Source organism: Momordica charantia, assembly GCF_013281855.1.
Source record: "Momordica charantia cultivar OHB3-1 chromosome 7 unlocalized genomic scaffold, Mcharantia_2.0 BLBB01000007.1, whole genome shotgun sequence".
NCBI lineage: Eukaryota > Viridiplantae > Streptophyta > Magnoliopsida > Cucurbitales > Cucurbitaceae > Momordica > Momordica charantia.
Genome location: NW_028275165.1, coordinates 14828919 through 14850005, shown reverse-complemented (window position 1 = coordinate 14850005; position 21087 = coordinate 14828919). Strand labels below are relative to the sequence as shown.

Below are 21087 nucleotides of genomic sequence, written 5' to 3'. Positions count from 1 at the left end.
TTTATTGTATTACAAAGTTGACAAAATATGAAAAAAATGAACCAAATATCACTAATATATCACTAATATTAATATTAATCACTTAAAAAAAAAAGGTTTAAAATACTTATTTGTTAATTTAAATATTTTTTTTCAAACGTTTTCATCCATATTTCCATAAAATTAAAACTTCAATATTTCTATTTGACATCGAAGTTGGTGTTAAATGTAAATGAAATATTAGGTCCCTAAAAAGGGGTTCAAAACTCAAAATATAACTAGAAACAGCCAACTTTAAGGTGTCTTTGAAAGAAGTGCAAACTGCCATTCAATTTCGTGTAATTACTGTCATTACAAATATAAGAAATACATACATACTGTCATTACTCATTATTATGCAATGGTGTACAGTACAGTCTCCAGTTGCTTTTGTGTTTATTCTAAACATATAACTCAGTACCATGGAAGCATCAACCTAGCTATGACTTTGTTCAAGTTCAACACCTCAACTGAATTATCTAAAACTACTGATATACACCTCAAGTCGCAAACACTTCCTACAATGCATTGAACTAAATAACCTTTAACAGTACACGTCGTGATGTCACGTTCTTATGTTGTTTTCTGCATTCATTCTTCATGGTACAGGTACAAACCCAGGCCGAATCTTGCACAAGCCTTGCAGAAAGCTATTTCCTCCGCTGCAGCTACAGGATCCTCAATATTGCTATCAGTGGCAGATACTGTTCCAGTCGATTCGCGGTGTGCCTACATTTTATTGTAGTACCATGGAAGATAAATAAATAGAGACGTAAAATGAGCAAATTGTGTATTTAACTGAAAATAACGTACCAGACAAAATTTATTAGTTCTATTCTTTTTTTTTCCCTTTTAATGCCAACTAAATCAAGGCATGGCATTCATCAACTAATACAAGACAATTTCAATTTTTCTTTTGAGTACGACATGTGGGGATGGGGAATCGAACTCACAACCTTTTGGTTAGAGATATATGCCAATTACTGTTGAGCTATGCTTGCTTGGCACAATTTCAATTTTTATGAGAAAGAAACCATACCTAAACAAAAATAAATCCTAAATTAAGAACAAGTCAATAGAATTTGTACCTATTATTGTTATTATTATTATGAGTCCAATGTTCCAAGGTATTCGTAGACATGGGAAAAGACAGCGAATCAGAACGGCAATATTAGGGAAAAGAAACAAACCTCTCCATCAGATCCTCTTACAGTAACACGATACACCACAGTCACACTACCATTGTCAGAGAATATGACATCTCGTATTTCTCCACACCATCCTGCCAAATTGTGTGATGTACAAAATGATCTTAGATAGTTACTTAGAAACACTAACTCTTAAACTAAGATAACTTAAAACATCAATGGTATAATGAACATCCAGTGAGAAAATAATCCTTAGATTACAAAACTGACTAATACTCGGCATCATTTTCAATAAAATTAAACTGGCATCCTAAATTTCATATCACCCATCGAGGAATGTTTGTAGTGAAACATGATTGTTACAGTAATGGGATCAATGATCTTATTAAAAGCAGCCGAGCCACAACACAAAGACAATCTTATTAGTATTAAAATAGACATGAAAAAGTTTACAAGCTTTCAAGCACTTAGTTTCAAGTGGAACCTTTGCATTTTCACCAATAATTCTAAAACAAGATCCACCGACAGAATCAATACTCTGATAACAATTTGGAAAGAATAAAAAATTGAAAGAAATATAATGGAAAATGCTATTAATATAAGAAAGAAATAATTACAAAATACCAACTACTTCAAGGGGCCTGGACTAAAGAGAAATATAAAAGCAACAAAAAAACGACAAAGAAAAAGAAAACCCCTCAACTTTTGGTAAAGGTCCTGATTTCTTATGAGAAGGTTATTATGTCGTATAAAAGGGGTGTTTCGTAAGTTTATATAACATGGGCGTATGGAGCCAGTGAAATTATAAATTCATAGCTTGGAACAAGTAAACCCACATACTAAATATAAGCTCAGCTTCTATAATCAAACATTCAAAACTGATAGAGAGCAAATAGAATGCTCTCTTCTCCCTCTTTTCTAGGTTTTTAGTTTTCTGTCTTTTAAGCTCGTAGATTTATGTTTAAGAACTTTTAATTTTTTGTTATTTGAATCATTGATTTATTCTCCATTTAACGTTTGGAATTGGTAAGAAATGATTTCAAATTATGGAATTGGTAAGAAATGATTTCGAATTTCTAATTGCATTTGAAACCAAATTTATTCTAAATCATTGAAATTAAAATTTCTTGTTTGGATGCTCAGGAGAAATAAAAAGAAAGTATAACATTTTACTATTATGCCCTTAATATTTTGCAGGATATTATATTATTAATAATATAATATATTACCATATAGTAGTAACTTCAATCATGGATAAAATAAATAATTTAATCAAATCAACTCAACAAAATTTGGCAAATGTCGAAAAAAAAAGAGCTCGGTAAAAAAATGCTATGTTCTCCCTCCACTTTTTTCAAATTTTCTCCTTTCATCTCTAGTTTGGTTCCCTTAGTTCTTTATAGTTTAGTCTTCGAGTAAGATTTTCATTCTCGTTTAACTTAATGGGGAAGTTAATAGTTGCTGCAAGAATTTTTTCTGCCCTTTTGATAGTTTTTGGTTCGGTTTCGACCTCTAAGATGTAATTTTGACAGAAATTGGTTAGCTTCCTTAAGATAATCCAACCAACCTTTTGATAAAGAGATCTACCAATCCTGGAAGAAACTACTGAATCTCGAAGATTAGACTACGCGAAGCATTCCTAATAGACCAAGATTACTATACAATTCTCCGCTCTCTTGGCCCCCACACCTTTCTTACTACAACCATGCCCATCCTATGAGAGACTTTTCAAGGGAAGCAATACCCCAATCCAGTTTACAAAATAGAAAAGTAGCTAACAATTGAGCAAGACACTCACAAGAAATGTAACCGCCCCCAAGATCATATTGAGAAAGGAAGGCAGTACCTACTTGGAAAACATACACTAACATGATTGGTTGATTCTTCCCTAACGAAAGGAGCAAGACAAGATAAATACTATATGACAATCATACATAGTGTTGACATCACATCAAAGTGAGAAATATGAACGTTGAGAACAGGGATCAGCTAAATCATTACCAATAGGCACACGAAAAGATAGAAAATAACAGTCAACGTACCAGGGGCATAGAAACTCAACATCCTGTTGGCATGAAACCTGCGGGGAAAAATCCAGTATTCAAAATTTCTCAATCAGAAACCAGATCTTGTTGATTTGTCATTAAAAAAGAAAATCGATTGAACAGAAATTACCAGGGGATGAAAGTAGGGGGAGGACGATCATGGGTGTCGGACTGAGGGATTTTCTGAGTGATATTATCAGGGATTCTCTTATTTAGATCGCGGAGGATCTCAGCCAGAGGACGAGTGATGCAGGACGAGTTAGCCGGAGAAAACGATTTGTTGAGTGGAACAACATAGTTGGAATTGGGCACTCCCTTCTTACTACCACTAGCATCACTGCTGCTGCCGCAGAGAAGATGAAGACGGCGCCCTCTTCGAGTCCCATTAACAGGGTAGGAAGAGGGAGGGAGGAGATGACGCGAGAGCTGGAAATGGGCATAGGTTTGGAGAGCCATCAGAACAATGAAGCGACAACCAACGGCGACTAAATTAAACCTCCCACAGAAGAATTGTTTGCCTTATCTTCTGCAATCAACAAGAACAGAGGGCACTGCCCCATGAATTTGCTCTTCTGGGCTTCGAGATCGAAAAGATCGGTGGCTACTGGCTACTGCTAGTTCAATTCCACCTCCATGGATGAAATTCGTTCGAAATCTCAGCTAAATCCCGCAGATACAAGAGTGGGTTGCTCAGTAGAGACGCCGCCGGACAGTGTTCGTGAGATCTGAGATCGAGATTGAGATTTGAGTTTGTGAGATTTAGGTTTCCTTCAAAGGGTTGGTGGTAATTGGTAAAATTTGTTGGGCGGCTGGGCGGCTGCATTTTATTTTTCAGGAATTGTTTTTTCAGAATGTCAACCAATTTTTTACTTAATTTTGTTTGGAAATTGCACAAGTTAGCAAAAAATTATTTCAAAATATGTGGCGTATTTTTAAAATTTTTAAATATAGCACAAATTTTTATTTATATCATATATATATATATATATATTGCACCAACACTCATATTAATAATAATATATCACATCCAAATTGTAAGTATATCAGATATTCATATTAATAGTATATCAAATGTATATCACAGTAGTCATATATATTACAAATATATATTATTTGGGTAAAGTTGTCATTTTAAAATTGGACCTCAATTTAGAAAAAAAATAGTGCTATATTTGAAAATACTAAATGTTGTTGCTATTTTGTCAATTCTACTGAATGGTTTTGCCATATTTGAAACTACCCTTAATTTGAATAAAAAAATTTGAGTATTTTTTTTTTACAATAAGTATCCTTATTTCATTTAAGCAATCATGTTTATTTTTTTTTTATACTTGACCAGTTTCAATTAAGACAAACATTCAAAAGATTTTATATTTCAATAATTATTACCTATTTAATTTCATATTAATTCCATATTTTAATATCTTCTTCTCCTCATATTTTTTGGTAATTTTTTTTCAATAGTATGATGAACATATATTTTTTAAAAATATTTTTTTCATATATTAATTATCTTATTCTCCTTATTATTTTATTTTTCGGTATTTTTTTCTAGCGTCTTTTTTCGACGTCTTTTTTTTTCTTTATTTCAATAGTATGATAAACATATACTCCTTTAAAAGATTATTGTTTTTAATTTATTAATTAATTTACCATTTTTATTATGTTCAATGATTTATTGTACTAATTTTTATTTTTGCTAAATTGATTTGATAAATATTCTTGCTATTGGGTTAGATAATTATGTTAGATAACTAGTTGTTAGGCAAAAAATAAAGGTAAGCTCAACCCACATATTTCTCCCTTATTTACTTTACCTAATTACTCATTATATATATTTTTACTTAATTGGGTTGTTCGCGTTGGTTTTTAATATGTGATAGAAAGTGAGAAAATCGTTGAGTGTACAAATTTAACATCCAGAAATTAAATTAGTGTATTAAGAATTTGAAACTTATTTTACATTTGTAAAAAATTCATTATTTATTTCATAAGTTGTTTTTTGTTTCAATTTTGTGTTATGTAACTTTATTTTGTTAAAGTTACATGTTGTTAAGGTTGAATTTATACTTCAAATGAGGAGTTTTTCTTCATGTTAAAGTTGAACTTAATTCATGTGTGATGAATTTTATGTTTACGCAACTATAAATAGTTGTTGTTTTGTTCATTTGAGACATCAAGCATTGTCATTTGAGTTTTTCTCCTCTCACAAGAATTCTCTATTCTTTTAAGTTGTTCTTATTTATGTTGAGAGCAAATGTCTAAAGTTCTGCCAAATCCGAATAGTTCGAGGTTGCTGTTCTATCGAAGTTAGTCGTTGTATCTTGCTGAGACGATCGCTGTATATTATGCTAGCAACTTGTACAGAGCGAATAATTGTCTTCAGGTTAGCACTATTAAAGCGTGCCTCGACTATATTTATCAAGTTTTGGTGTTCATCAAGTCGTTCGAATTTGTATCATTTGTTACTAGTTATGTTGTAAATTGTTGCTAGTGTTATTCAATTTACCCAACAATCTGGAGATAATTATAATAATTGCAAACACTTCCACTAATGCTCCTATGATGATTGGATCGACCATTGTCAAATCTCATGCTGAAAAACCAAAGAAGTTCAAGGGAGAAAACTTCAAAAGATGGCAACAGAAGATGATCTTCTACCTCAACACCTTGAATCTTACTCACATCCTAAAAGAGGTATGCCCAACTACTCCGCTAGAAGCAATCACTCCTAAAACTGAAGCGATCGAGCAAGTGTGGTTGCATTCAGACTTTCTATGTCGCAACTACATTTTAAGTTGCCTAGATGACACCTTGTATAATGTTTATTGCAATGTCTTTGATACTTCAAGGCAATTGTGTGAGACATTAGACAAGAAGTATAAGCTGAAAGATGTTGTTACTAAGAAATTCCTTGTTGGAAAATTCTTAGATTATAAAATGGTTGATACCAAGTTGGTAGTCAATCAGTTGAATTACAAATTATCATTAGTGATTTGCAAAGTGAAGGATTCGTCATTAATGAACAATTCCAAGTTGCTGTTATGATTGAGAAATTGCCTCCTGCTTGGAGAGAATCCAAATGTTATCTCAAACACAAGCGAAAAGAGTTGTCCTTGGAGAATCTTACTGTGAAACTTCACATTGAAGAGGACAACAAAAAGGGAGACAAAGAGCCACATAAAATTGAAGATAATGCACATATTGCTGAAGCTTTAAGACGTCAGCCCAAGAATGATCAATCCAAGACAAAGAATGTGAATCTTGGGTCAAGGAATGACACTAACAAGCACATTCGTGGAATTTGCTGGGTTTGCGGCAAAGAGTGGTCATATAGCTGAAAACCGTAGACACAAGAAGAAACAAAGCTTCAACAACCAGGCCAACATTGTAGAAGATGACAACCTAATAGCTGTCATCTCTTAGGTAAATATAGCCTCTAATACCAAAGGTTGGTGGATTGATACTCGTGCTACTAGGCACGTTTGTGGGGACAAATCACTGTTTACCACTTATGAGAAGCTAGATGGTAGTGATAAACTGTACGTGGGAAATGCTTCAACAGCCTCAGTGGAAGGCAGAGGAAAAGTCCTGCTGAAATGGACTTCTAGAAAGATACTTATCTTCACTGATGTGTGGCATGTGTCAAAGACTCAACAGAATCTTGTGTCAGGAATCCTACTAAGTAAAAATGGGTTTAAACTTGTATTTGAGTCACATAAATTTATTTTGACTAACGGGGTATGTATGTGGGAAAGGGCTATCTGAATGATGACCTGTTCAAATTGAATGTATTGGCACAAGTGCCCAAGAATAATAATAATAACAACAACTCTTCTGCTTATATTGTTGAGTTGTATGGTGTATGACATTCTAGATTGGGGTATGTCAATTATCATTCGTTACAAAGAATGGTAAGTTTAGGACTACTGCATAATTTTAACATTGATAATAGACACAAATGTGAAGTTTGTGTTGAATCAAAGTTTTCTAGAAAGTCATTTTCATATGTGGAAAGAAGTAACGAGTTACTTGATTTAATCCATAGTGATGTATGAAATTTGAAAAGTACTCCCACAAGAGGTGGTAAGAGATACTTTGTCACATTCATTGATGATTGTAATAAAATTTTCTATGTATATTTATTACATAGTAAAGATGAGACCTTAGATATTTTCAAAACATATAAGGCAGAAGTTGAAAATCAACTTGAGAAGAAAATAAAAGTGCTTAGATTAGATAGAGGTGGTGAATATGAATCATCGTCACTTTTTGAATTTTGGAAGTTAATGGTATAATACATCAAACTACGACACCTTATACACCACAACAAAATGATGTAGCTGAAAGAAAGAACCAAACTTTGAAGGACATGGTTAATTGCATATTAAATAGTTCAGGTTTACCCTATAATTTGTGGGGGATGCTTTGCTTACAACAAATTTTATCTTAAATAAATTCCACACAAGAAGACTAATAAGTCACCTTATAAAGTGAGGAAAAATAAGTTACCCTCATATAAAATACTGAAAGTGTGAGGGTGTTTGGCAAAGATACAAATTCATTTACCAAAAAGAACAAAACTTGGATCTAAGACAGTTGATTGTGTCTTTATAGGCTACGTTATACATAGTGCTCCTTATAGATTTCTGGTAATTAAATCAAAAATATTTGATATTAATCATAATGCTGTCATAGAATCTATTGAAGCTGAATTCTTTGAGAATATATTTCCTTCTAAAGAAGAAAGACGAAAGGTAATGGTACCAAAAGGAATAATGAGGCTAGCTATTCGAAAGGTCAAAACGATTAGGAAACTGAGATCAAACCTAGAAGAAGCAAAAGAACTAAGAAAGCTACTTTCTTTGGACCTGATTTCATAACTTATATGATAGATGGAGAGCCTCAAACTTTTCAAGAAGCTGTGTCATCTTCGGATGCACCTTATTGGAGAGAAGATATGAATAGTGAGATAGAATCCATTTTGCAGAACAATACCTGTGTATTGGTTGATTTACCTCCTGCAAGTAAACCAATTGAGAGTAAATAGATTTTCAAAAGAAAGCTAAAGGCTGATGGTACTATTAATAAATATAAAGCCCGTTTAGTAGCTAAAGGCTATCGTCAGAAACAAGGGCAAGATTTCTTTGATACCTATTCTCCAATGACGAAGATTGCATCTATAAGGATGTTAATTGCTATAACAGCTTTACGAAACTTGGAAATACACCAAATGGATGTAAAAATGACATTTTTAAATTGAGGCTTAGATGAAGAAATATATATGGAACAACCAGAAGGGTTTGTTGTAAAAGGACTTGAAAATAAAGTTTGTAAACTTGTCAAGTCTCATTATGGGTTGAAATAAGCACCCGTACAATGACATGAGAAGTTTGATCATACTATGTTATCTAATGGGTTTAAGATAAATGAGTGCGACAAATGTGTCTATGTAAAAACCAAAGATCAAGATTGCATCATTGTTTATTTATATGTGGATGGTATGTTGATAATGGGCACAACTAGAAATGTCATTGATTCCACTAAAAGGATGTTGAATTCCAACTTTAATATGAAAGACCTTGGTCTTGCTGATATTATCCTTGGAATCAAAATAACGAGAAATCCAAGTGGATGTATACTTTCTCAATCTCATTACATAGAGAAAGTGTTGAGAAAATTTGGTCATTTTGAGAGTAAGCTGGTAGTTACTCAATTTGATCCAAATTGTAAGTTGAAGAAGAATAATGATGAAGATGTATCTTCTCTAGAATACTATAGAGTTGTGCGTAGTTTAATGTACATAATGAATTATACAAGATTTGATATTTCCTATTCAGTATGAAGATTGACAAGATACACTAGCAATCCTGGGCATGATCATTGGAATGTGTTAGTTAGAGTTTTAAAGTACTTGAAGTACATTTTAGAGACTATGGATTGTATTGTACGAAATATTCATCTGTATTGGAAGGATTCAATGATGCTAACTAGATCTCTGATAGCATGGAGACTAAGTCAACCAGTGAGTATATATTTACTTTAGGTGGAGCAGCTGTGTCATGGAAATCTTCAAAACAGACGTGTATAGCACGATCTACTATGAAATCAGAGTTTATAGCTCTTGATAAAGCTGGAGAAGAAGCAGAATGACTTCGAAACTTTGTTGAAGATATTCCATTATGGTCAAAGCATGTAAGTGCCATATGTATTTATTGTGATAGCTTAGTAGTCTCAATGAGAGCTAAGAATAATGTCTACAATAGAAAATCAAGACATATAAGACGCATGTATAATTCTATTAGGCAACTGCTCTCTAATGGAATAATTTTCATTGATTATGTAAATTCAAAAGAGAATGTTGCAGATCCTTTGACGAAAGGATTGTTAAGAGAGCAAGTTGCATATATATCAAGTGAAATGAGATTAAAGCTTATGAAATGAAGTATCTGGTGGTAACCAAACCTAGTTGACTGAAGATCCCAAGATCTAGGTTCAATAGACAAACTGGCTGGATAATTCATAGTTGACACACTAAGAAACTTATAGTTTCTTCCCATTTCTATGATGTTATGTTATGTATGCGATCTGTTAATGTTAAAGTTCTATTGATATATTGATTACAAGAGGGGTAGTGGCCGAATACTCTTAATTAATATCACCTATGTGAGAGTAGAATAGGGTCGGTTCTACAAGAACTTTTCAAATGACTTATTTTCTCTAAAGCTCTCATGAATTCAGGATCTTGTCCAGGACCAAAATGGACACAACCGTATAGAACTCAAAGATACAAGATAAGTTATGTGTGATATTTATTGTCTCAATTTATCACGAGAATGATAGTTCCAAAGCTAGTTCTCACTATTTCTATGGTAAATTCGATAGATATTCACTAAGGAAGGTTCAAGTCCAAAAGACACCTCTTCTGATCCATAACTTATCTATTTGCTCTCAACGTTTTGGTCGTGTTTTGTCGTCTCACTTTCTTTCATGTAGGGGATTGTTGGATTTTTAATATGTGAAATAAAGTGAGAAAACTGTTGAGTATACGAATTTAACATCTGGAAATTAAATTCGTGTATTAAGAATTTGAAACTTATTTTACATTTGTATCAAATTCATTAATTATTTCATAAGTTGTTTTTTTATTTCAATTTTGTGTTATGTAACTTTAATTTTGTTAAAGTTACATGTTGTTAAGGTTGAAGTTATACTTCAAATGAGGAGTTTTTCTTCATATTGTTAAAATTGAACTTAATTCATGTGTGAGGAGTTTCATGTTTACACAAATATAAATAGTTGTTGTTTTGTTCATTTGAGACATCAAGCATTCTTCTTTGAGTTTTCCTCCTCTCACAAGAATTCTCTCTTCTTTTGAGTTATTATTCTTATTTATGTTGAGAGAGCAAATGTCTAAGAGTTCTGCTAGATCAGAGTAGTTTGAGGTTGTTGTTCTACCGGAGTTAGTCGTTGTATCCTACTGAAATGATCACGGTATATTCTGCTAGCAACTTGTGCAGAGCGAATAATTGTCTTCAGGTCAGTGTTATGCTTGACTTTTTACTGCAGAAATGTGTGTTGGTAGGCCTGTTTGACCACGATTTTGAATCCTTTCCTATCATTATTTTCCAAAAAGAATTACATATTCTTAAAGTAGAACGTGCATAGAACATTTCTGAATAAATTACAATATATGGTACTTTAGAAAAAGAAGAGAAAAACATGGTCAAAGTTTGAAGAAAATAACAGTTTTCCTGATTTTGCAAGAAATTGCTTCTGGGAGCAATTTTGTCAACTTTGCCAAAACGTGCGTTTCAATTAATGAAGGCAAGGGAGACATTTCCAACATGTTTGGCATTCAACTTTGCCAAAACGTGCGTTTCAATTAATAAAGGGGTTGTTAGGTGAATCTCAACCCATTTCCACCTAAATAGACGTGGAGTTCAACAAACTGAAGGGCCTATAAAAAGGAGCCTCTCCCTCAACTTCAAATCATCCATTCCAAGCTCGTTTTCAGCTTCATTTCATTCATTCTTAGTTGTAGAACTCGTCCTTATGCTTTAGATTTAAGTTTTAGTTGTTATTTTCTTGTATTTTCATACTTTTGCTTACCGTATAGCTTTTAATTCAAGTTATACCTTTTGTTCTTCATTTATTATGTTCTTCTTTAATTATTTAGCGAGTTTAAACTCCTCTTACGCTCGAACGAGAAGAAGTTCAAGCTAGAACTCATTGTACGACTTATTTATTTGTCTTAATTCAATGAAACATACTTCCTTTATGTTTTCGTGCATTTTGCTCATTTAATCATGTTCTAAATTAGTTATCAACCTTTTTGTGGAATGCCTTAGTCAAAATAATTTGATTTTCAACACGCTCGAGATTTTGTCCAGAATTGCACCTGTCACTTTTTTGGGTTGGTTTCTAAAAACTTCTCTTTACGTATTTTTTTCTATTTGGCCAGTGGGAACTTGATTTATATATTAAAGCCCAATCTTGAGAAGGGTGAGTTAGGTAAAATAATAGGAAACCAATATGAGATGTGACTTAGACATAAGCGCATAAAACATGGTTCTATATTTTGATTTCTTTTTATTTTTTACAATATTACCATTCATTTTTAAGTAATAATAAACATGTCTATAACTTTAGGTTTTGTTTCGATTTATTTATTTATTTATTTTTGGTTGTCTTTTGAAATTCTTTTACAATTTCGTAGGTGGGTTATGGGTTGATTCTGATTTTATTTTTTATTTTTGCCTTTTGAAATTTTTTTAATTTTGCAGGTTTTGTTTTGATTTTTTTACCTTTTAAAATTCTATTTCAATTCCACTCAATTTTGCATAAATGTTAAGAATGTAAAGAGTTTTTTCCATCATCATTTAATAGTGTCTAATTATATTAAAATATGGTAGAATTTTAAAAGTTTTGTAACCTCTTTTAACATTCTATATAAAAATATTCTCTTCACTCATTTTGAACAACATTGTGAGCTTTATTTTTCTTCTTCTTATTCTTTGAAGATGAGTCAGGTCAGAAGGCATAGTTGATGGACAACCTGTATTCTTTTTTCTCCATTTTTTATCTCTCACAATATTTTGATTTCTTTTTATTTTTTACAATATTACTATTCATTTTTTAAGTAATACTAAACATGTGTGTAACTTATGTGTAGGTTTTGTTTTGATTTCTTTTTTTTTTTGTTGCCTTTTGAAATTCTTTTCCAATTTCATAGTGTGGGTTATGGGTTGGTTTTGATTTGATTTCTTTCATTATTTTTTGTTTTTTTTCTTCTTTTTGCCTTTTGAAATTCTTTTTTAATTTTGGAGGTTTTGTTTTGATTTTTTCTTTTTTACCTTTTAAAATTCTATTTCAATTCCGCTTAATTTTACATAAGTGTTAAGGATGTAAAAAAATTTTTTAATCGTCATTTGTTTGATTATATAATATTAAAAGGTGGTAGAATTTTAATAGTTTTGCAACCTCTTTCTTTTATCATTATATAAAAAGACTTTCTTCACTTATTTTCAACAATATTGTGAGGTTTTTTTTTTCTTCTTCTTCTTTTTCTCCCATTTTTTCTCTCTAACAGTATTTTGATTTTTAAGGTTCAGTGTATAAGATCACGTTCCAATTTTAATTTTTAGAGCATTATTGTTCATGTTTAGCATCCTTGAATATTGGTGAGAGGTAAATATATATATATAATTCAATCTTTCTTCTTGTTTTTTAATTTTTGTATTTTAAAGTTTTATTAATCAGTATTTCTATATCTATAATATATTTATATTAGTACGGATATAGAAGAATTTTTTTAGCAATATTACCCTTCAATTTTTATTCAATACCATATATACCCTTAATTTATGGGTAGGTTTTGCTTTGATTTCTTTTTATTATATTTTTTTCTTTTGCCGTTTCAAATTCTATTTCAATTTCGTGGGTTTATACTGATTTTCTCATTTTTTTAAAAAAATTAATAATAAAATTTCAAAATTTTAGAATTTTGATAGGCTTATAGTTTTACAACATTCTTTCAATTCTACAACCATATAAAAATTCTCTCTCTTTTTTTTTTATTTATTTTTTTAAAAAATTTGTTCATTCTCTATTTAGTGTTATTTCTTTATTGGTTAGTAATAATAATGTTTGTTCGTCTAACTTGATATACACAATTATCTTAATTGCATAAAGAATTTATGTTTCTTTCTTTAATAAAATTTATCGTAAATATCAAGTCAACTTCATACATCTACATAAACAATATTAAATATCTCAATTGAAAAATAAAATAAATATAAAAACTTATGGATTAACTTCTCTTCACATTCTTACCTCCACAATTTTTAATTCTAATCTATTATATATATAATATTTCAATTATAAGAATTCAAGAAAAAAAATTAGATTCAACCTACAAAAGATTATGTAATATATATTCGATATATTTTCAATAACGACAACATATTAAAACTACAAAATGAATTTTGTCATTTTCCTTTCATATAGTTTATTTATTTTTTATTGGTTTTATATATAATTTTTATTTGAATTTTGCAAAGTCTAGAGATGTCGACAATTTGGAGATTGATTGTCTAGCTTATATTTTTTCTTTTAACTTTACTTCATTTGTATTATGAATTTCAAGCTATTTTGAATATAATAGTGTGTGTATATATATAAAAAACACCTTAAAATATAAGGTGTGAAGCACACGTGCTAAAATACTAGTATTAAGAAAAAGTCCCACAAAAGTGTTTGAAGAAAGCGTTTGCAACCATTTTTTTTCCCTTTTTGGGGAAAAATATTTTAACGCTATGTGTTGTACCAATTTTCACCCTCAATTTTATCAAACTCATCAATTTTTAGTTTTGATATAGACGTTGATAAATGTTACAATTTTTAGTGATCGACAGAATTGATGAGTAGACCTCCGCTCTACCTCGATCCTTGTTTCTCGATAAATATATTTTTTTAATTTTTAATATATATCAAAAGTTTAAACTTTAAATAGAGATTCTATAGGGAAATTTACCTTTAAACAGGAACTCCTCACCGAGAATTTAACCCCAACAAAATTTTAAATGGACTTTTCGGTAGGGAATCTCCGCTTCGATCATCGGAAAATTTAACGAGTAATTTTGCAAGGATGGAAAATGAACCTAGGATGAAACCTTGAAGTTGACATATGATGCATTTAGTTCAAATGTTTAATTCAAGATTGAGTGAAATATTTAGATGTAATTATGCCCGTAGTTGAGATATACTCATATATAATGAAAATTTTTCTAGTATTAATATGATAGTATCGAGATTACTTTTATTTATTGTTAAACATGTCACCATTATTTAAGTGTAATAAACACAACATTATTATAGTATGAAAAGAAATTAAGACGTTGAACATATCTCAACTGATTAAGGTATATATTTCGATCAAAATGTCATGGATATCAAATCGCTGTAGCAAATACTAACAAAACAAACAAGAAAGTAAGTATTATTTCTGACTTTTGCTCTCTTATGCATTTAATTTTAATTTTAACTTTAATTTTTTAATTTAATTTAATTTTATTTATGAGGGATCCACATTTTATCGCACTACCATTATGGCCAACCATTTAATGATCTGCTGAATCTACCGCAAGAGAGCTAATGCCCAACCACTTACTTTTTTTTTAATGGGTTTTTGCTTAAATAATAGCTATACACGTCTTTATATTTTTAAATTAATTAATCTTTTGAACTAAAAAAATAATTAATTGCAAAAAATAAATTAGTGATTAAATTATAAATTGTCTCTAAACTTTAGAATTTTTGCCTTTTTAATCTTGTATTTTAAAAATTATTTAATAGGTCGATATGGTTATGTATATTTAGACCATATCTTAAAAAAAAACAAACAAATATTTGGACTTTTAGTTTTTTGTCCAAATGAGTCTAGAAAAACAGTAACAATAACAAAGGAACAAGAGATAAGGATAGAAAAACTTAACACCACAGTTATTATAGTGGTTCACCTCAATCTTAGGACTACGTCTCAGTCTTCTGCAAAAATGTAAGTTCTACTATAGTTGAGAATATTATAATGGAGATACAGACTTCTTTTCATATATTGCCCACAACCACTCAAGTCTCTTTTATTTGGATTCTATACAAAATAAAATATTAACAAAAAGATTTTATTTATAGAAAGTCAAATATCATAATCCTTACAGGATAACAATATTGTAATGGACCCAACGAAAGTTTAGAAATTTATTAAAATATTTAGGGATAAATTTTGTTTTGAACAATACTTATCGGCGTATTGGTCAATAATAGCGCTCATACATAATTTATAATATAATTTATGTTTAGTGGTTAGAAAAATTATTAGTGGGGTCCAGTGTTTATCTCCTACTAACTAGGTAAGTATTGTTATTTTATCTTATTACGCAAACTTTAATAAACATCTGTATACCTAATCCTATAGCCGAGTTTATTCATTGGTGATATGTTATCTTAAATACACAAATTTTAATATCTTTATAACTAGACGTGTAGTTGGGTTTATAGATTGATGATTTGGTACGATGCGATTCTTAATGTGATGTGACATACATGTTAATCTAAGTTGAAGAAATCTCTATATTCGAAAAACATATTGTTGAATCACGTAATCAATCAATTCCGTGAATCTCGGCTTAGACTGAGAGCTGCTCGAGGGATGAGCTGGGCAGGTGACTTGCAAAACAGAACACACTCTGATGCTAAAGTTAATAACTGGCCGAACTAAATTCGAGAGAATTTAGTATTCACGCACCTTTCAACGGAGTAAATGGGTCCTATTTATAGGTAAAATCCCCGACCATATTCCTGACAAGGGCTCAACAACTCTTTAAAGTTGTCGCGAAATTTGGCGTATTGTCGTGGAGTCTGTCGGAGAAGAGATTGAGCTGAAGTGAAGTAAGCGGTTCAACCAATGACTTGGGAACGACACTTAATATAGCTTGGTCGGCTTGGCCAGAAGAATCACGGTCGAGGTGGTGAAACTTGTGCTTGGGTAGTATAAGAAACGTGCGCCTCTTATGAACGAATAACCAGCTCATGCCACGTGTGAGTTGAGAAATCACCTCCAACACATATAAGTCATGCAAATTTGAAAATCCGAACCCAACGAAATTAATAACAATGCAGTGACAACAAAAGGTTGAATCACAAAACACATCGAAAATGAAAGGTGATTAAAAATGCAATAGAGAAACACAAAAAGTCATGCAAAATTAGAAAGACATTGAAAACACAATCGAAAACAGGTAGTGAAAATGCAATCGAAAACATATCGATCTCAATGAGAGTAGGAATGATACTTAAGCAGTTGCAACAATTATAGGCGTCTGATAGAATAAAGGAGAAGAGATGCAAGCTAAGTTAAGTGAAATGGTGAAAACATATATGTTAGGAAGAAGATGAAGAAGACAAAAAAGAGGGAACGAGAGGATATATATATATATATATATATTTATATTTTGACAATTATAAATATGATAAAAATATTTAGTAAATAAGGAAAATAGAAACCACATTTAGTCTTTTCAAATATAGCATGTTTTTCAACAAAAAAATGGAGGCTCAATTTTAAAATTACAATTTTACCTTCAAGATATACATTTGTAATATATCTGATTAGTGATATATGTCTTTGATATACCACTGATATAATAATGATATACAATTGATTTACTTCTGATATAACTATGATATCTACCGAACTTTTAATATGGCTTACCACTGATATACGTATCTATTGATTTACGATACAACATTTATATATCTGTGATATATACTTGATATCAGATATTAATATAGAATAAATAGTAGTGATATAATAATCAATATAATCAACAAATTGCAATGATAAACTAGAATTTAAACAACTGATATACTTTATATTTAGTATATCAGTTGCAAATATTATTTAGTATATCATAAATTTGAGGCACATCATATATATATATATTATAGAGGTATAATACATACATCTAATAATGCATATCATGGGTGCATCTGATAATGTATATCAGTAGTATATCAGATGTATATCTGAAGTATATAAGAGGTACATCGAATGTATATATCAGATATAGATTTAATGTATATTAGATATAGATATATATTGGATATATATCATATACAGATATACATTAGATTTATATCAGATATCATAAACGTAAAATTGAAATAATAAAAATTTCGAAAATAAAAATTCAAATATTTTACTATATTTGAAAATTTAAAAAGCTGGTGACATTTTTTGAGATACATAAATTATTTTTACTATCTTCTACCGTTACCCTTAATTTTACGTTATAAGTGACGTGACCAAAAGGTTACAAAAACAAATTTTTTAAGAACTGAGCACATCTTATTAGCGCACAATATTTTAGGTCATCCCTTTCAATTTTCTCATTTACTCTACCCATCAAACATGTATTCTTTTTGTTTTTTAAAAGCTGAAACAAAGAAACATAAAATATAAAAAAACCGAAAACAGAAACTAAAAATTGAAAACCAATATCAATGAAACATCAATATCGATCCATGGATATTTTTGGAAAATCTATAAAATTAATAAATATCTTATAAATGAATTAAATTTATCCATCCATCAACTTAAATTTTTGGGTTGAGCTTCCTCTTTAAAAAAATACATTAAAATATTTAAATTAAAATTTAAGCTTTAAAGATTGATGGATATCTTAAAAACAAAAATTTAACATTGATGGATACCTAGAAGAGTTTGAAGAAGGCGTATTAAGCTGCTGGCTTTGTGTTGTGGCATGTCTCTCTCCTTCAAACTCAGCCTCATTAAAATACGCAATTTATCTCTTCATTGTTTTAGGGGACGGACGAGGAAGGAGAGGGAGGAGAGAGACGACGATTAGAGAAAAATAAGAAGAATACGTGGCTCATCACCACCACGACACAATGAATCTTATCCAGATAATCCTTGAATGTTTGACAACTAATAGAGAAATTCAAAGACAGATACTGAATCATAGATTGCCATTTTTTCAATGGTGGTCTGTACAAAATTGATAATCACCTGTGAAGAGTTCCAAAAAATATTGTGTTCCTCCTTTAACAAAAATAGTGATCAGTAATCGTAACTCCTATAATTAATTAAGTGCTGCTACTTTGCTGTTGACCATGACTAAAAATTAAAAAACAAAAAACAAAAAAAAGTTCTCTCTTTCAATATTTCTTTTTCTTACATATCAAAATTTGAATGATAGTCAACAAAAAGATGAGTGTTAACTAAAAAAAGTTGAGTAATACAGGAATATAATAATCTCTTTATTCATACTATGATTTGATCATCTTTACAAATATAATGTTTGAATATTAGTGGACTACGTCATTTTTGATATGATGTTGACGTGATAGGCCATGCAATACTGACGTAGTAGGCAATAAATAGAAAGATTATCTATACTCCCCGTAAAAAATTATGACACTATGGTAGTATGGATACTCCATCCCAATCACCACATGTCAAAGTTGAGCATCGTACTAGAAAACAATTTATAAATACAAAACCATAATATGAACATATTCTCGTTGGAAAATTTTTTACTAACTAGTCACCAAAAGATATAGATGCTATCTAAACATTTTCTTTACAAATTTATCTTGTTGAAATGCGTACGCGACCCGTTAATTAGATAGCTGCCAAATTTTCCTTAAATGCGAATTGAATTCGATGCACCAAATTAAAAAATAACCAAGTTTCATTTATATCATCTTTGTATTTTGATAGCTATATAAGAAGTAAGAATCGGCTTGTACATTCAAGAATCCCACCAAGATAAATCTTAATTATTGTTCCAAAAAAAAAAAGAGATAAATCTTAATTAAGAGATGAGAAATCACCATTTCCTCCTCATATCTTTCCCTGCTCTTGGCCACATAAACCCTTCCCTTCAACTCGCCGATCGCCTCATAAATCTCGGCGTCCACGTCACCTTCGCCACCACCGCTGCGGCCATCCGTCGCATCAACCAAACCCAACCACCACCACCAACTCTTTCCCTCGCCACCATTTCTGACGGCTCCGACCACCAAACCACCTTCCAACTCGACGCCGACGACCCCACCCACTACTTCTCCAACCTCAGTCGCCACGGCTCCCAATCCCTATCCCACCTCATCACTGCCATGTCAGACCAAGACCGTCCAATCACTTTCGTTATCTACAGTCAGCTACTCACTTGGGCGGCTGATGTGGCCGCCACGTTGGACATCCCATCTGCCCTTTTCTTCGTCCAACCCGCAACACTTTTGACTCTCTACCACCATTACTTCCATGGCCATGCTGACAAATTACTACTCCTCCAACACAACCCTTCCTCTTGCGTCAAATTACCAGGTCTGCCCCTGCTCTCTCCCAACGACATCCCTTCTTTCTTCTACCCTTCTAGCCCCTACGCTTTCGTTCTCCCTCTATTGAAAAACCAACTTGAATTCCTTCACAAACAGCGCCACCCAAAAGTACTACTCAACACGTTCGAAGAATTAGAAGAGGAAGCCTTGGGGGTCGTCAATGAGTTCAAAATGGTGGCGGTTGGACCGTTGGTTCCATCGACAACATCTGATTCATTTGTTGATACTAAGGATTGTTGTTGTTGCATCGAGTGGCTGAACTCCAAGGCTGAATCCTCGGTCGTTTATGTGTCGTTTGGGTCCATGTGCGTGTTGTCCGATGAACAAGAGGCTGAAATTATGGATGCTTTGGTGGGGAGTGGCTATAATTTTTTGTGGGTGAAGAGATGCGGAGAGAATAATAACGAGGAGGAGGAGGTGAGGGAATTGTTGGGAGGGAGAGGGAAAATTGTGAGGTGGTGCAATCAAGTTCAGGTCTTGAATCATTCTTCGTTAGGTTGTTTTGTGACGCACTGTGGTTGGAATTCGACTTTAGAAAACTTGGTTTATGGGGTGCCCGTGGTTGCTTTTCCGCAGCAGATAGATCAAACCACGAATGCGAAGCTTGTGGAGGATGTATGGAGGACGGGGGTGAGGGTGAAGCCGAATACAGAAGGGATTGTGGGGAGGGAAGAAATTAGGCGTTGTTTGGATATTGTGATGGGGGATAGGGAGGTAAAAAAGAGAGGAGAGATAGAGGGAAATGTCAAGAAGTTGAAAGAATTGGCGATAGGAGCTATCGGTGAAGGTGGGTCTTCCTATTTGAATCTTCAAACTTTTGTGAAGGAGATTGATGAAGGTAGGTTTTAATTATGTTTATGGAAAGACTTTCTCTTTAGCTTGTAGCATTTAATAAATTTTTAAAATCAAATAGAATATAAATTTTACCTGATTTGTTGCGCGATTGTTTGTATTTATGGATATGTTGGATTTGGGTCAGGTCAAGGAGTTTTTTTTGGACCAATCTGAAAATGGAGTTTTTTGTTTGTTCGGGACTTTGTCTATATAAAGAGGTCTTTCCCCTTAGATATTGAATAAATCATATTTCTCTCTTAGAATAACAAACAAAAACTTTATTGAATGAGTTTTTTAGAGTTCGTTGAAAGATTTATTCAATAATGAAGGTATCAGAATAGGCTATAATTTTTCAGCCGTAGTATATGGTATGACTACTATAGTTTATACTTATAGACCATGGCTAACGTTAGCTATAATCTATACTATTGTAGCACAAATTGATTACTACACGTGTACGAGTTAAGTTTTAAAAGAAGTTGAGGCTTTAGAATTCTTGGCCCACATGATAATAGTTTATTCAATCTTTAGTAATTAAATAATTGGGTCATAGATTCAACATGTGAAATCAATTTCCTGGACCTCATTGATTTTCTCTTTAATCTTGCATGTTTATT

The 21087-nt window shown here is 31.7% G+C and overlaps 1 protein-coding gene and 1 pseudogene across 2 annotated transcripts; one reads left to right on the top strand and one right to left on the bottom strand.

Annotated features, from left to right (window-relative positions):
• Positions 1-281: 281 nt before the first annotated feature.
• LOC111016211 (DNA repair RAD52-like protein 2, chloroplastic) lies at positions 282-4018 on the bottom strand. Of its 2 annotated transcripts, none has more exons than XM_022291513.2 (4): positions 3342-4015; positions 3209-3246; positions 1209-1300; positions 282-747 (listed from the first exon to the last, which is right to left on the bottom strand). In XM_022291513.2, exons 1-4 carry the CDS (start codon positions 3665-3667, stop codon positions 610-612), a joined length of 594 nt encoding a protein of 197 aa, XP_022147205.1. In that variant the 5' UTR covers positions 3668-4015; the 3' UTR covers positions 282-609. The 2 variants fall into 2 exon arrangements, with proteins under 2 accessions (XP_022147205.1, XP_087982854.1); XM_088126728.1 differs by lacking the exon at positions 282-747 and adding an exon at positions 883-1057 and having other exon boundaries at positions 3342-4018.
• A 14960-nt stretch (positions 4019-18978) lies between these two features.
• Positions 18979-20567, top strand: LOC111016218 (mogroside I-E synthase pseudogene; annotated as a pseudogene).
• Positions 20568-21087: the final 520 nt, after the last annotated feature.